Source organism: Fistularia commersonii, chromosome 8 (assembly GCF_037954325.1).
Source record: "Fistularia commersonii isolate RoL2024-O1a breed Wild chromosome 8, RoL_Fcom_v1.0, whole genome shotgun sequence".
NCBI lineage: Eukaryota > Metazoa > Chordata > Actinopteri > Syngnathiformes > Fistulariidae > Fistularia > Fistularia commersonii.
In genome coordinates, this window is record NC_141291.1 from 15,825,664 (window position 1) to 15,842,574 (window position 16,911).

Genomic DNA, 16,911 nt, shown 5'->3' on the forward strand with positions numbered 1-16,911 from the left:
AGGTGAGCGAATACTTTTGGCTGTAGTATATATTCTTGCTCTAGTTGATGTAAAAACTTTAAATCAACAATAATTTGTGAAAACCAGGTTGTTGCTACAATGAAAAAGAGATAGGGGTTGGTAAATAGAAGGTAGAAGCCTTGCCTTTCAGCAGCAAAAACTACCAATGAATATAACTGCAGGAATATATATATATATTAGTACAATTTAAAAGTATTTTCCTTTTTATAGGAAATAAGGCAATTTCTGAAACAAACTTACATTTCTCTCAAACTACTTAATGTAATAGATAAATTGTTAGTCTGTGCTCATGCCAGCCAAGAAACAATGTCAATTGAAACTGAAATTGTGATTGATTCAAATGGGTTGGAAAAAGAAAAAAAAATCTACTTTTTGCTTCAACTTGTTAATCAATTGCAATGTGTGCAGGTCAGCTGAGACTTCTTTTTCCTTTTTTTACTCCCCAATTTTCACTTATATTTAATTTATTAGCTTGAAAGAAACATATACCAGAAGTAGACAGCGGTGAGCAGGAGTAAACAAAGAAAAAATTAAACACAGTAGGCTTTTTAGCAAACATAAAGTTCCTGTTAAAGTATAATAGGGAAAATGTAAAAAAAGTGGTTTATTGTTCCCTACATTAAAAAGGAAGTGGATGTTTTTCAATTCAACTAATACCACTATCCATTATATACCACGTCCTTCATCTCAATTGTCTTCTTGCTTCCTCGTTGAAGCCATCTTTTCCTTTTACCTTCCTGTGCATTCGACACAGATTTAGTGAGAAATTAAAGCATTTTTTTTGGAATATTTGAGTTAATAAACAATGGCTATTGGCTGCATATATCTTCATACATAAGTTACAGCTTTAAATGACTCATAACTGAGCCTAACAGCCTCCTCGGGCAATTTCTAACTGGCAGCTGTTTCCAAACCTTCCAAATCACAAAAGTTAGGCATTGAAGGAAAAGTATTGCCTTCATCAGTATGTAACAAGTTGTAGCTCACAATGGATACTTTTGTTGATTTTTTTGAAACTATACACGTATCCAGTGTGATCCCTGTCTTTGCATTGTTGTTTCTTTCTGTTTTTTTACCTGGTCGGCACCCTTCTTTTTCTTCTTCTTCTTGCCCCAGCAGCCAGAACTCTCTCCATCACGGCCGTTGCTGTCACAGAGGAGGCCGTCGAGCTCTTCCAACCCCCCCTGCTGGCCATGGGATGTTTCGGCAGCCAGACGATACGACAGGTTTCTCAGAATGCAAACACAGTTCTCTACAGTCTGTGAGGGAACATCAAGGAAACAAATTAGATTCTATGAAATCAATATTGAAGGAGAAGGACTTATGTTTTGTTGCCATTCAATGAGATAAACATGAGAGGAAGCAAATTAATGGCATCCCAGTTTGGCTTTCAACGCCTTTGTGTAAGCAAGGCGGACAGGATAAGCGAGACATGAATGTTTACTTTAAAAAGACTCACTATCCACTCCATTGAGAAGGACCCTACAGATGTGGCGTTACTGGTTTATAATGGAAAAAAAAAGCAGAATGCGACGTGTGAATCGGCATTCAAGCAGTCACCTATAAACTGCTGCAACAAGTTCACTTGTCTCTCTGTACATTTAGACCAACAGTTATCTGGTTGTAATGACAAGCCCTCCAATCAGAATTTTTGATGAATACAGAAAACAAAACAGTAACAACACTACAAATTTTCTTTCTGAACATTTGCCATATTATTTAAGGAGCTATGAAATGGCAGACATGAATGAAAAACAGGATATATAAAGTCATTGGTAACTGCATCTGTATTTTGTTGGTTCTGACTTTCAAATAAGATTAGAAAGTCAGGTAAATGAGGAAAATGACAAGGCTGATAAAACGTGTCACACCCCATTAAACAACAAGTTTCCAGGCACATCAACCAGCAGGAGACCGTGTCCATGCACTTCTGCAATACATGTCTATGCTTCGATGTGTACTTGCTTGAGTACATGGGAATGTGTTTAGTAACTCTTCAGAGAGGAGTCCTTGAGTCAACAAAGTGGAAATTACAGACAAATCATCAATCTTCTTTCTGTCTGACCACTAGTTTCCTCAAAAACAACCAAGGAGCGTAAATAAACAGAATCTCGAGATGCAACAAACACAACGTCTCACTTCACTGAGCTATATCCATGTCTGAAATTCACATTCTATTATTGGACGATGTAGGAGAAGTTACATATTATTACTAATTTACTGTGACATTTTGTTTTTGGATTTGTTATTTCACTTTTATCTGGGGCTATGAAAGCCGAAAAGTTTTAGAAATGAAAGGACACAATTCTTTGGTATGTTTTGTCCAGGGTTATATCACTGATGATGGTGGGCATCATCAAGGTTGCACCAGAAGGTGTTTATTAAACCTGTATATACGCACACACACACACACACACACACACACACACACACACACATATATATATAAAATCGGCATTCACATTAAACTCCCATGAGAAACTAAAATAGACATGGCATTGCACTTCCTGCAGCACAAACATGTTTCTTTCAAGCTGTTAAATATCAACATAATATAATCAGTGAGGCTCTTAGCCTATTTGGTCTTGTGCCGTTATTTAACATAACTTCATTTTGATGGGCTTTTACCTGTGCACTCACTCTGTAAAACCATTCAAAATTGTCTCGAATCCCTGAAACACAATTCCTCAAACTGTAGCAATCTTTGGATTGTATTAAATAGGACAACTGACTATCACACGTTTTCACATTTCACATTATGTACAAGGAATATTCCTCAGATCTCATGTGTTTTTGTCTGGAATTTGGGACAGTAAAGCAGGAAGGATGGCTAATAGTTTTTTTTTATCAAAATGGAAATCATGTGACTGAAAATGTGAGAAAGTAATGGTATTGATTGCACCAGTACAAGTTCATTGAAATAAATCAAAGATAATTTTACACTCAGGAGCTGAAAAAAGCACTCTCATTTTAAAGAATGAATATCTCGAATAGAAATACATTAAACTGTGGCAAAGTGGAGTTAATTAGTTAGACAGCCAAACAGCCAAGTTAGCGGACAGCAGGAGGAAGCCAGTCGAAGATGAATGGAGCTGACAGAAACCAAAATGAACCTCTGGCTCATGTTTATCACTATTGGACTAGTAACCACTTGCTACTTCACCTGCCACTCAGTCTTTATTATTGAAGCGACAGCTATGCTCCTCTGGTGACTGCGGTCAGATGGTAGAGGGAGGCGGACGGATAAACAGTGATTAAGGAAGGCCATTTACAGAGGCTGGAAAACAAGGGGGACCTTGAAAATTCAGCCAGCCAAAACGCTGTTTATATTATATTGACTGACCCAAACATATACACTCAAAGTCAACAAGAACGTGTCCTCAAACTGCAAGTCAGAATAAACCCACCTGGGTGCTTTCAAGACAACTTTCATAATAAAGGTTGCAATATATTGATGTACTGTAAAAGCTGCGTCCATTTCTCAGCATCATCATAATTTAGTTTGATACAGACTTGCTGCGTGACAATTTCCTCTGCTTCCAGTGCAAATAAGAAGTGAATAGAGAAGGGAAGACAAACAGGATAATACCATTTAAAGTTTATCTTGAATGAAAGTACTTGAAGCAGTCACAGATTAATCTTAAATGTTTGAAATTAATGGAAAAATTTACTGATCCAGTAAGCAATAAAGATAATAAATTACAGTCCAAAACACAGTGCTCAGGTTTGAAGATTGACAAAAAAAAAGTCACACACCTTGCTGTCAATCTCACTACTACCCAGGGATGTCTGGATGACATAGAGTAGAGCGTCTGTGAGGCCGTCACACTCCCTCATCCGTCGTCTTGCCTCCTCACCTGCAGAGCTTACATTCCTGCAAGACATTCACACATAAACAAAAACTGCTCAGGAGGTTACTGTTAATATAGTATATGACAGTGTTTGCAAAATAGGATAAGAAAGGGAAAAAAAGACAATAAAAAAGGCCATTTGACAGGGAGCAAAGCTATTAAGACACAAGTAAAGAGATAGACAAATTCACAGAGTTAGTGGATGCATGTATGAATGCATTTGTGTGTGTGTTGGGGAGAAAGATAGAGAGAGAAGGAAGAGGAGAGAGAGAGCACGAGTGACTGAAAGACAATACTGATGAAACTGGCAGTTCTCCCTAAACTAAACAATTGAAAAGGGGAGCATTAAAATTCTGGATACGTCTCAATCTATGCCCTGAAGGCTGTTTCAATTTAAAACACTTGACTTTAGTCCAAAAACAGAGGAAGAAGAAAAAAAAGGCTTTGAAGTAAGACAGTTGGTAGCTGAACTTCAGAGCGAATCCTCGTACCAACATTGCTTTGATAATTTGACAGCATTGTTCCATTTATTATTAGCAGGTTTGCCAAAGTGATGCATGAGATAAAGAGCTGAATTTTACTGAAGTCAAGGTGCAGTGTGCTGCGGTTGGGGGGATTTGGTAACTTTTTCATACAGAAGTGTTTGCTACAAATATACATAGCACCAAACTCTGACTGATCTCTGTAACGTTTACATGTTTGTGTTCACAGAATGCAACATTTTAAAAGTGCTTTCTATCCAAAATAGTTGTGCATGAACACAATATTCTTACATGTTGCAGCATTTACTAGTGATTCCGACTGAATTTACCAAAAAATTGTCAGGATTTATTATTGCTTTCAAAGAGTATAGCGCACTCACATACAGGACTGTCTCAGAAAATTAGAATATTGTGATAAGGTTCTATATCTTCTGGAATGCAATTACAAACACAAAACTGTCATATACATTCTGGATTCATTACAAATCAACTGTAATATTGCAAGCCTTTTATTTTTTTGATACTGCTGATTATGGGTTACATCTTAAGAAAACTCAGAAATCCAATCTCAAAATATTAGAATATCATGTAAAAGTAATTTTTGTTTTTTTTAATTGCATTACAGAAGAAAAAGAACTTTATCACAATATTCTAATTTTCTGAGACAGTCCTGTACATATATGTGTTAGTGTTCGTGTGTGTGTGTGTGTGTGGTTTTGTATGTATATATCCAGTATATTCATTAAATCATTATCCATACTGTCTATCCTGCACAGGTTCATGGGGTGCTGGAGCCAATCCTAGCTGACATTATTTGATAGGCAGATCACCTTAGACCAATTGCCAGTCAATCACAGGGCCACATGTGCAGATTTATTTATTTCAGAATTATTCACTCTTTCATTCACACATCTGGGCAATTAGGGTTCTCCAACTAACTTACTGCATGTGTTAGGTAGTTAGGATAGTGGAAGGAAACAGGAGACCCCAGAGAAAATCCAAGCAGACATCGGAAGAACATGCCAACTGCACACAGTAAGGCCCCCGTTTGGGATGAAACCAGGGGCATTCTTGCTGTAAAAGCAGAAGTGCTAACCACTGCACCACCATGCTCTCTCTCTCTCTCTCTCTCTCTCTCTCTCTCTCTCTCCGTATATATATATATATATATATATATATATATGTACACACACACACACACACACACACACACACAGGTATGTATAATTTTCAGACAAAAAGAGAAAGTTGGGATGAATCATATAGTATACGGCCTAAAACCACTTATCAGTGCAAATAATCACAATGCTGCTTGCAAACCCCAAAAAGTCAATTGGTATTTTTCCAAGTGGAAAAAAAGGCCATATCACAATTGCTTTTGAGCTGATTTCTAAATATATCTTTTCAGCATGTTCAGTTCAGTTGTCTGATCAAAAACATTATTTTTTCCAAGAATTATAAATAGAACTGCAATGCTTTTTTTCACACCTCTTGTCTGCAGCTTTTTAGAAGGAGCAGAAATGTAAATAGATACAGACAGATCTTTTTATATTATTTACAGCACTCTCCAGTACCAAGGAAGTGGTAGGGAACTTAAGGAAGAATCAGAGGAGACCTATACCAATCACCATGCAGGGTGAGGAGGTGGAGATAGTGCACTCCTCCAAGTACCTTAAGGTCCACAGTAACTACAAACTGGACTGGTCACATAACACAAATAGTCTCTACAGGAAAGGTCAGAGCCGGATGTTCTTTCTGAGGAGACTGAGGTCATCTGGTGCCTGTAGCATGCTCCTCAAGACCTTCTGCCAGTCTATGGTTGCCAGCGCGCTCCAGTTTGCTATTGTGTGCTGGTGGGGCGGAGCCAGGGACGGCGAGGTCAATAGGCTCAACAAGCTGGTGAGGCAAAACCTGCTCAGTGGTGCTGCCAAACTTGGACAATCTTGAATTGGTGGCTGTGGCGAAGGCAAAGGACAAATCATTGATAATCCTTCCCACCCCCGCACGACGAGCTGTGGTCGATGGGGAGCTAATTCAGCCGATGGCTCATCCCAACCCGGTGCAGAACCGAACGCTTCAGGCGCTCCTTTGTGGAGAGCACACAACCCTGACCGGTTAGAGGTGCATCTGTGCTACCACTACCTCAAAACTGTACTGCCAATAATGTCATTCACACATTTCATGTCCCTACATAACTACATGCACAGCATTCTGTCATTCTGTTATCAATTTTTAACCTTGTCGTTGCTTTTGCCCTTTTAATTGTCTCTTTTGTATTTATATTCATATCTATTGTTATAGCTATGGCTAATGCCGCTGCTACCTGTCCTCTGTCCTGCTGTGACAAATTTCCCCTTTGGAGGATCAATAAAGTATTATCTTATCTTAAATCTGTTTTATTTGTCGACAGCTATTCATTCAACTTCAACAAAAGTCATTCACGGGAAAGAGGTTGGAAGAGCAGATAAGTTGCCATGAAGAAATCAAAAGAATTAACAAACCAATTTGTATAGTTTGATAACATGACTTTAAATAGCTTTATTTCAAAGGTTAAATGTCAGACAATCAAATAACCGAGAAAATAGAAATGTGCACACGCAGACAGTTATTGTATGAATGAATAAGTTCATCCATCACATTGACATAATTAAGTGATCACAGCTGTTTCACTAGTCTATAACATGAGGTCAGTCATTTATTTTACTGATTAGAAAGAGATGAGAGGGAGAGAAAGGAAGACACAAGAACTCAATTAAAACTTAACGTTCAGTGCTACTCGCGTCTAAGAGAAGGTCAAGTCACTCTCACCAGCTTTGAATACTAATGCGCAAACAAGAACATCGTGAAAAAGCTCCTTTGTGGCGAAATGGTTCTCTGTTAAGTCCATATGTAGTGAAAACATTTTACTTTGGCTAATGTTTCAGCACCAAGGGCAGGATTGGTTGAATAACACACTAAACAGATGTTTGTTTGCTTTGTTTTTTTTCTTTAAAATTTATATTAAGGTTTTGCAAAAGAAAAATATCTTCATCTTGTATCTATATAGAATTGTCAAATAAAAAAGGAGAAAAACGAGTTGAAGCATTGCTTCATCTTCCAATGCTGACATTTGGCTATAATGGTGACATAAATGACAGGATTTCATAACTTTAGACACACAAACCTGTGGTTACACATTTGGTTAACAGAACATGGGTTCAGTTTTATTTTCCTCTAAAAATTGTCATTAATCTATTGTCCCAATGGAATATTTCAAAAAAATATCAAATGTATTGGTATACATTTTATATGACCAGTTTAGATTTACTCGGATCAGTTGGGTTCATATTGATCCTCCATGTGTTTCCTAGACTACAAGTAAAAAATCTGGTGGTTTATATGATCCGTTCATTTTGTTTCCAAGAGAAAATAACTCAAATTGTCTACTTTTTATGGTCTAAGATCTTCTCACAAGGCTGGATATAACTACTCCACTGTCCACTGTCTATGTCCTCCTGTTAATTGTTTTTTTTTTCCATCTGTGCCAATTTGCTGTGACCTTTAAATAGGTACAACCTATCTGGCTCTGGTACTGGTTTGGCAATAGTTTACCCATAAATCAATATTACAGCTGGTTATAGTACTGATACAAAAAATTCAGAATTTCATTGGTGGAAAATGAAATACATGGAGGGATTGGAAGAAGGGGCCATGGAGAGGGAAGTCTGGGTCTCTTTGCTTTGGCCGCAACCTGACCCGGGAGAAGTGGTAAAAGATGAGAGGATGGTGACATAAAACCTTCAAACTGCATTTATTTTGGTTTCAATATTTTTTTTTGAACTATCCAATCAAAGGACAATAAAAGCATAGGATATTTACAAAAAAATCTAGATAGAGAGTGGGATCAGAGAGCAAGGAGCGGATCAGATGGCAGGTTTCATCATCCATCAATGATGATAATATCTGAGCATTTACTGAATACTCAAACAAAAAGAGGCCATTACAGCATCAAAACGATGCTTTTCGCTGAATCTGGATGTGTATGACAATGCCAATGAATATTCTAAGCTGTAATCTCTACAATTGAACTAGCCCATTACAGGCTTAAACACCATCATATCCAATGATACTCATTAATTCAGCCTAGCTCATTAGTCTGGTTCATTGAATAATTACCTATGACGCAAAAAGACACTGTACTTGATTGAGCATCCCGTTCTGAATTTAACAGTTGTTACTTTAGTTGCAGATAAGTAGAGGAAATACTTTGTATATGAAGAGACAGATTTCCCAGGCTTTACAAGCATGAGGAGCGGAAATATCTTGCACATGAAATAAATAATGCTTTAGAGAAACCCAGGCTAAGTGTAATGAGCTATGGTTAAGAAGATTAATAAAACATTCTACAAAAAATTTGATTGCTGCAGTGGCACTCTCATCAAAAGTATAGCAAAATGCAAAATGGAATGGCTAAAATATAGGAGAGTTACTTAGCTTCAGCACACAGAAGTCCAACTAGAGGCAATTAAAGTTTTCCGCAGCCTTTGACATCTATCTCCCTTTTCCGTATCTAGTAAAGCAATCTGACATTATCATTTGCAAGTTTTATTCCAAAAATAGCTTTTGAATTAGGGGTATAACATGTGCATGAGAGTGTGTGTGTTTGTGTATTTCTTAAAAAGTAGTTCAGGTGTAGATGGGAAGAAGCAACAGGTTTGTTTGTGTGGCTGGCAGAAAGTAGAGGACCTTAGATTCCATCAAGGAAGTAAGAAGGGCTTTGTATCAGGAGCAATGGGACCTTGCATTGATAAATATTTCTTAAGAATTATATCAAATCAGTCAGGTGAAGTCCAGTGACAGGAAGTAACCCATAGTTCGCAAAACATCAGCACCCCTGATCTTGAGGCAAGTCCTCCCACAGAGGCAGACAGAGAGGCCAGCCAGCCAAAGAGGGAGAGGATTAGCATTCAGAAGCCCAGAGTTAAGTTTCCAGGTGTTGCAGAACAGAAGAAGTGGGAAGTGCGAAGATATTATTATGTCTGAGGAGGTTCTCAGTCATCCATGTCAGGGTGAATACATGTCGAAATCTTATTGTGGAAACTGGACTTGAATTTCTTGACTTGAAGATGTTTAACCCCGCCACCCGAGAAGCTTCTTCAGTTCAAATGGCCAGTGGGGAATTTCTGAACAACCAATGTTCGGGCGGGTCTAGGTCATGGTGACTTGTTATGGAAATTTAGGAGTTGATCGGCAGAAACTAGATCTACAGGGGTTGTTATGCTGATGAGTTTGTCGTTTGTTGGGGACAAAGGAGCAATTTTGGTGGGATTACCTGGATTGTAATGTGAAAAGGTAAAGCTAGACAAAGGAGTGAAACGTGTCGGATCACATGAGCTGAGGTTCATGTGGAAGTTACCTGGGGGTGGTTCTGTTTGTGAATCTTTCCTGGTTGTTTGGAGGGTTCACATGGGCCTGGTCTGTGTGTGCAAATCCGTCTTGGTATTGATCCCAGTACGGCGTTATATGTTTGTGAAAATGTTGATAGGGATTTGGCTTAAAGGGACTACTGAGAGCAAGTTGGAGAAGATAGGAGACCTCATTTATGACTATGGTAGGGAAAAGGGTTTGGTGTTGATGACAAAAGGAAGAAACCACAGGGTGGAGTTGTTAGATCTTGGAGTCAACAAGACATCGATAGACTTGTTAAAGTGAGAAGACAGCTTAAGAGCCAGTGGAGAAAAGTGATAGCTTGAGAAGGAGGGAATTGACTGTCTGCAGACAGATTTGAAGGAGTGATGGGTTCTGCTAAGAAGAGCGGAGAATATCAGGAAAAATAGGAAAAGGAAAGAGGGAGCTAGAATTGCCATTTTTAGGGACTCATTTAGATTTGTTAAGTTGTTGCTTAGTAAGGAGACCGGTGGTACTCATAGTAGAGAAGTAGAAGCTTGAGTATTTGGAGGTGCACAAAGATAGTGAAAGAGTTTGGGAGATGGTGCTCCCCTTTGATATTTCACGAATTGGGGAGATAGATTGTTTGTGTGAGTGAGGGCCTCTTCAGCCCTTGGGTGAGGACGCTGCCTGCCCATTATGTTCCAGGGTGGGCACACTTACACCTCAGTCTTTCCCAAGGGCAATACACTTGGCATCATAATCAAGTGTTGAAATGTTTGTCAGCAGCAGTGGAAGAACAGTGATTAGAGAAAAATTCTGTAGTTGGTAATAGGGAGGCTCGGTAGATTAAATTTGTATGCAGAAGGAGAAAAGGTTAGACCATTTAAAACCAGGCACCCCACAGGGCAGCTAAGTGTAGGTGGGGCCTGGGAGTTGATGACTGATTTGAACGAGCAGCTGGTTGTCCCAGCATACCTGTACATAGTAAGCACCTAGCTGTGGTTGAATATGTCGCTGGGTTCTGGGGTAGAGAGGATAGTGTTTTTATTGAACTTACGGTCACTTGGGAGGATCGAGTTGAAGAGACCTCTTCTTCTTTTCCTTTTGGCTTTTTACTTCAGGTGTCGCCACAGCAAATCAACCTTCTCCATCTAACGATATTCTCTGTATCCTCCTCTCTTACTACATCCATAAATCTTCTCTTTGGTCTTCCTTTAAACCTCCTGCCTGGCAGCTCCAATTCCAGCTTCTGTCTCCCAGTATATTCACTATTGTCCTCGTCACTCCCAAAGAGAATCTCAACATCTTCATGTCTGTGACCTCCAGCTCTGCTTCCTGTGTTTTCATCATTGTCACTGTTTCGAAACCACACAGCATCGCTGATCTCACCACTGTCTTGTACAGCTTTCTTTTCATTCTGGCTAATAGTCTTTTATCGCATAGTAGCCCTGACACTTTTCCCCACCCATTATAACCTGCTTGTACCTATTTCTTTACCTCTTTTCCACACTCTTCACTGTTCTGGACTGTTGACCCTAGTATTATGCTGGGATGACAGCAGAGGCAGAGCAGCGAGGCTGGAAGACTTAGGTGCGGCCTGTAGAGGTGGGCTGTAGAGGTGGCAAAGTCTGTCGTTGCTCCCCTGACTGAATTGGGCATTCACGTCTGGAGCTTGAAACGTGCCGTCAGCAACATGTCTCCGGCAGCAGAACAAGCAAGTGAATGGTTGTGGCTAAAGAAGAAGCATGGTAGCTGGGGAGGTCGCTAAGGAACGATTGTTTACTTGTTGATCAGCTATGTAGCATGGAGGGGGGTGTTTCCAGGATGCTGGATTTCACTGTCAAGCCTTCTTGAGGTGTTGTGGGCCGAACCCGATGAAACATCGATGAAGGAAGGTGCCCACTTGAAAACCCCAATGATGTGCTTTGGGCAGCTGTTGGCTGATGTAGGTAAGTAGTGTCTCTTGGGTAGGGTGTTTGCTGTAGATAGCTTCTCTACAGCCTGAATTGGGCATCTAGATGTGTTTCACCTAGAATCTTGGCTCAAGGGTAAGTGACACCTTGTCCTGTGTATTAATGACTGCAGAAAAGACCACACAATGATAAATACTGTATATCATCATATCAATGATGTATATCAATTTTGGATTCATTTTCCATTGATTTCAGGTCCATTCTAAGAGATCTTCAGTGATGTTTTCTCTACCAATGAATATTATAATAATAACAATAATAATAGGAATTGAAAAGAAACTATTTAAAATGCATTCACATTTAATTTAATTCATATTTTTGATACATTATGTTCCAGTATGACAATGACCCGAAAACACACAGCCAGGGCAACTGAGAAGTGGCTCCGTAAGAAGCATCTTAAGGTCCTGGAGTGGCCAAGCCAGTCTCCAGACCTGAACCCAATAGAAAATCTTTGGAGGAAGCTGAGAGACCACATTGATCAGCGACTGCCCCGAAACCTGAGGCATCTGAAGAAGATCTGTATGGAGGAGTGGGGCATAATCCCTGCAGCAGTGAGTGCAAATCTAGTCAAGAACTACAGGAAATATTTGATCTCTGCAATTGCCAAAAAAAAGGTTCCTGCACCAAATATTAAATTATCTTTTTCTGATGAATCAAATGCATATGTCATGCAATAAAAAGTAAATTAATTATACAAAAAATATACAACTTTGATTTTCTGGAATTTTGTTTTATTTTTTGTTTTTTAGACTGCCATAAACATTTTCATTTCCTTTCCAGGGAGCCATGTTTGATTTCAGAAAATAAAACTGGACCAGGTCACATATTCATTAAATTTTAAGCTTGAGCTCCTCAAAACCATTCACTGACAAAAGAAATGAAAACATGAATGAATCATAGGGTGATGGATTTCAAATGTCGTTCAAGAAGCAAATGACCAAAGAGTGACTCTGTAACAGCTGTTGTGTTGGTGGCTCAGCACAAGTGTGTCACCATGCGTCTGTGTGACAGGCATAAGTAGAGGGTCATCACCAGATGGCAAACATTCTAATAACTAAACAACATCCACAAAATAAATTAGGAAACTACCTCACTCCTATCAATGCACAGTTTATCTTTTCAGTCATTCTCCTGCTCTCCCACTTGTGTGGGTGTTTGAAAGAAAATAAACAGAAAAAGTGTGAGTGTGTGACACACACACACACACACACACACACACACACACACACACACACACGCACACACACACACACACACACTTAATGTTTTCATTGTGGAAAAAAACGGTGGCTGTTTTTTCTGTCTTGACATGGAACCAGCACACTGGAGAGAGCTAACCAGCCCTGAATGGAGGATACAGAAACTTCTACAGACTTGGTGTCTGGCCCTATAACGGTCCTGAGTGTTTGTGCATATGTTGGCTTTGTGTGAAAGAGTGAATAGGTGAGGGTATCATTACATTTTATTATTCTTATTATTGAACACAGAGGTCTACAATTATCTTCTCGGTATGCATTAATGTATTTGATAAATTATCACAAACACACCTTGAAATATACGAAGATACTCACAAAACCACCTGTCAAAACACCTTACACTTTCACAACAAATCACTTACTGTATATGCAACCTTTCCATACTGCCTGTAATTTCAGTCAGTTTCACACATTTTGCTTTTTAATGGACACGAATGGATGTGTATATTTAGACATGTACACATTGCTATATATATATACTTACTGTATATCTGATGATGAAAAACTCTAATGGTGAGGCTAATGAGAGGGGACAGGTCTGAAATTGAACTGAGCTTCACTGAGACCTTGTGACCTCATGCAACTCTAAACTAAGAGCAGAGAAAAAACAATATAGGATAACGTGACAAATGCAGCCATTACTGTTTGTGCCTCAACTCCTCACAGATCCTGGTGATCTCTCCCTCTCATTTTTCACCTTTACTTCCTCCCTCCATACTGTAAATCATAGCCATTTCACTCTGGTACCCCTTCTTCGCCTGCTTTGACTAGGTGTGACATCATGATTTGTAACTATGTACTGTGGAGCTCTGACCTTACATCATCATATTTACCTCCTTTTATTCTTTAAAGGCAGACATGCCACATTTTAAAATATTGGCAACAAAATTACATTAATATTGATAATAATTACTTGAAAAATAAATAGCTGTGTTGTGATTTTTTTTTTAAAAGAATAGGTTAAGTGTGATAGAGGCAAGGCCCACTGCATAAATGACAGCCAAAGTGTGTTTTTGATATGGTGCATCACATATTCACCCAGTCACACACCCTATGTCATTGAAGCTCCTGGGGCCACTTCTCAATGACCCTTCACTCTCCTGCAGCTCTGCTTCCTCCTTGTTGTCTTGCCTCTTCTGCTGCTTTTGTAAGTGCTGATTACATATATGTGAGGCAGAAGCAGGCATGAACTCTCCAGTGGGCACTTCATTCCCAGAATCAAGCTCACCCTCTGAAATCAACTCAGCCAACTTTATGCTGCCAAACCTTAGCTTAGAAACAGTTAGTCACAACACTCCAGCTTTTGGCGTCAGTCTTTTTCTTCTGCCTTTTTCATCTGCCTCCCTCTCCATTTCCCTGCAGAAACCCTCCCCTCCCCCCTTGGCTCACCATCAGTCATCAGTTCTGTACCCTAGCAGGCTCTCTTTCCTTTACTCTCCCCAAACATCCTTAAGATCTCCATCAAATCACCAACTCTCCTCCTCTCCTTTCTTCTGCAGTCCTCAGCTCCCAGTTCATCTACCAATGTGACATCTTTTGTTAAAATGAAATACTTTAGAATATTTGCTTGGGAAACCACAATAAAATGCAGCCTCAGGGGGGCACAGGCCAATGTCTCCCTGAGCTTGTCCCAGAACCAGATAAATGCAGAGGGTTGTTGCATCAGGAAGGGGCATCCAAAAGTGCAAATCGAACCTAAGAACCTCATACCGGATTGGTCAAGGCCCGGGTTAACAATGACCACCATTGGTGCCAATAACCTATAGGGTACCAGTGGATATTGGGCTACTTTGTGTCAAAGACAGAGAGGAGGAAGGCGTTTCAGGAAGCAGAGAGAGAAGAGGAAAGGCGAGTCTGGGACTGAGAGTTGGGACTTTGAATATTGGGACTATGACAGGAAAAGGTAGAGAGTTGGTCGACATAATGCAGAGAAGGAAGGTGGATATGCTGTGTGTCCAGGAGACCAGGTGGAAAGGTAGTAAAGCTAGAAGCTTAGGAGCAGGCTTTAGTTTTTACCATCATGGTACTGACAAGAAGAGAAATGGAGCAGAGTTATCGTGAAGGTATGTTTGTTAGGAATGTTCGGAAGGTGAAAAGAATGTCAGATAGACTTATGAGTCTGAAACTGGAATTTGGAGGTGTGATGCTCAAGGCTGTTAGTGGCTATGCCCCGCAGGTGGGATGTGAGTTAGAGGAGAAAGAGAAGTTCTGGAATGAGTTAGATGAAGTGATGCAGAATATCCCCAGAGATGGGAGAGTGGTAATTGGTGCAGACTTCAGTGGACATGTTGGTGAAGGCAATAGAGGGGATGAAGAAGTGATGGGCAGATTTGTTATAGAGAATATGAAAGCAGAGGAACAGTTGGTGGTAAACTTTGCAAAAAGGATGGAAATGAACACTTTTTTACAGAAAAGACAGGCACATAGGGTAACTTATAAGAGTGGAGGTTGGAGCACGCAGGTAGACTACATCTTGTATAGACGAGGTAACCTGAAAGAGATCAGTGACTGCAAAGTAGTTGTAGGTGAGAGTGTAGCCAGACAGCATAGGATGGCGGTTTTTGGATCACTCTGGTCACAAGGAAGATCAAGAGAAAAATTGCGGAGCAGAGGACAAAGAGGTAGAAGCTGAAAAGGGAGGAGTGTGTATAATTTTCAGGGAGGAGTTGAGAAAGTGTCTGGGTGGTCAGGGACAGCTTCCAAATTATTAAAAAAATTACAGCTAATGTGATCAGGGAAACAGGTAGGAGAGTACTTGGTGTATCATCTGGAAGGAAAGTAGGTAATGAGACTTGGTGGTGGAATGGGGAAGTGCAGGAATAAAAGGAATGAAGGAGGTATGCACTCGAAAAGGAGAGGATGAAGGTTAGTCGCAGTCGGACAGAATTAATGTGCATGAATGAGAGAAACCCGGGTGGAACGGTGAGGCCACAGGGAGTGGAGATCGAGAAGTTGGAGGATTTCAAGTACTCAGGGTCAACAGTCCAGAGCAATGGAGAGTGTGGAAAAGAGGTGAAGAAATGGGCTCAAGTAGGTTGGAATGGCCCAGGGAAAGTTGAAAACTGTCAGGGGTAATATATGATAGAAGGCTATCAGCCAGGATGAAAGGAAAGCTGTACAAGACAGTGGCGAGACCAGTGATGCTGTATGATCTGGAAACAGTGACAATGACAAAAAGACAGGAGGCAGAACTAGAGGTCGCAGAGATGAAGATGTTGAGGTTCTCTGGGATTGACCAGGATGGATAGAATTAGGAATGAGTCAATCAGAGGGACAACACATGTTTGAGTTTTGGAGAGAAGCCAGATTGAGATGATTTGGTCATGTACAGGGGGAGGGATAGTGAATATACAGTTATTGGTTGACAGAGGCGGGAATTGGAGCTGCCAGGCAGGAGATTTAAAGGAAGACCGAACTAATAAGTAGAAAAGACAGAATGAATAAAAGTATTTTGATCTGATTAGGTAAGTTGGGTAAATAGATAACAATAAAAATAAAAATGAAAAAGATAAATTACATTTCCAATGTCATTACTTTGTCCCAGTAATTTAAATGTTTATATGTTATATTATCTATATCACAAAATTAGTTTTCACAGATAGATATTTGCACTTGTGTGACAGTTATGCCACATTATAAGCAAATGTACAGCAAATGCAATATCTTACCAGCCTGTGTTAGCAGTCTTTGCGCCGTCCTTTTGACTTTCTAGGATCCACTTTGTTGTGTTTTGCTGGATGCTTTTCACAATGTGGGAAGTGCCCCGCCTTAACCATGACAAAGTTCTCTACCCATTCGAAAGTTTGCCCTTTAAGTGACTCAATTTTTTCCCAAATTCTAGACATTGCTTGAAATTAATAAAAACCTTCCATTAACAATTCAGATTTATACATAAATTGCTTGCTTATTTTACTTTAACCCATTTGAAGTGACTGCTATTGTGAAGCCACTTTTA

The 16,911-nt window shown here is 39.7% G+C and overlaps 1 protein-coding gene across 3 annotated transcripts in view; it reads right to left on the reverse strand.

Moving 5' to 3' along the window:
• ctnnd2a (catenin (cadherin-associated protein), delta 2a) overlaps positions 1-16,911 on the reverse strand; it is a 282,667-nt gene that overhangs the window by 41,493 nt on the left and 224,263 nt on the right. For all 3 annotated transcript variants that reach the window (XM_086151388.1, XM_086151386.1, XM_086151387.1), the window contains exons 16-17: positions 3,778-3,895; positions 1,098-1,280 (exon numbers count right to left, since the gene is read on the reverse strand). In XM_086151388.1, coding sequence (XP_086007514.1) covers positions 1,098-1,280; positions 3,778-3,895 — 301 coding nt within the window. The remainder of the gene's footprint in view (positions 1-1,097; positions 1,281-3,777; positions 3,896-16,911) is intronic.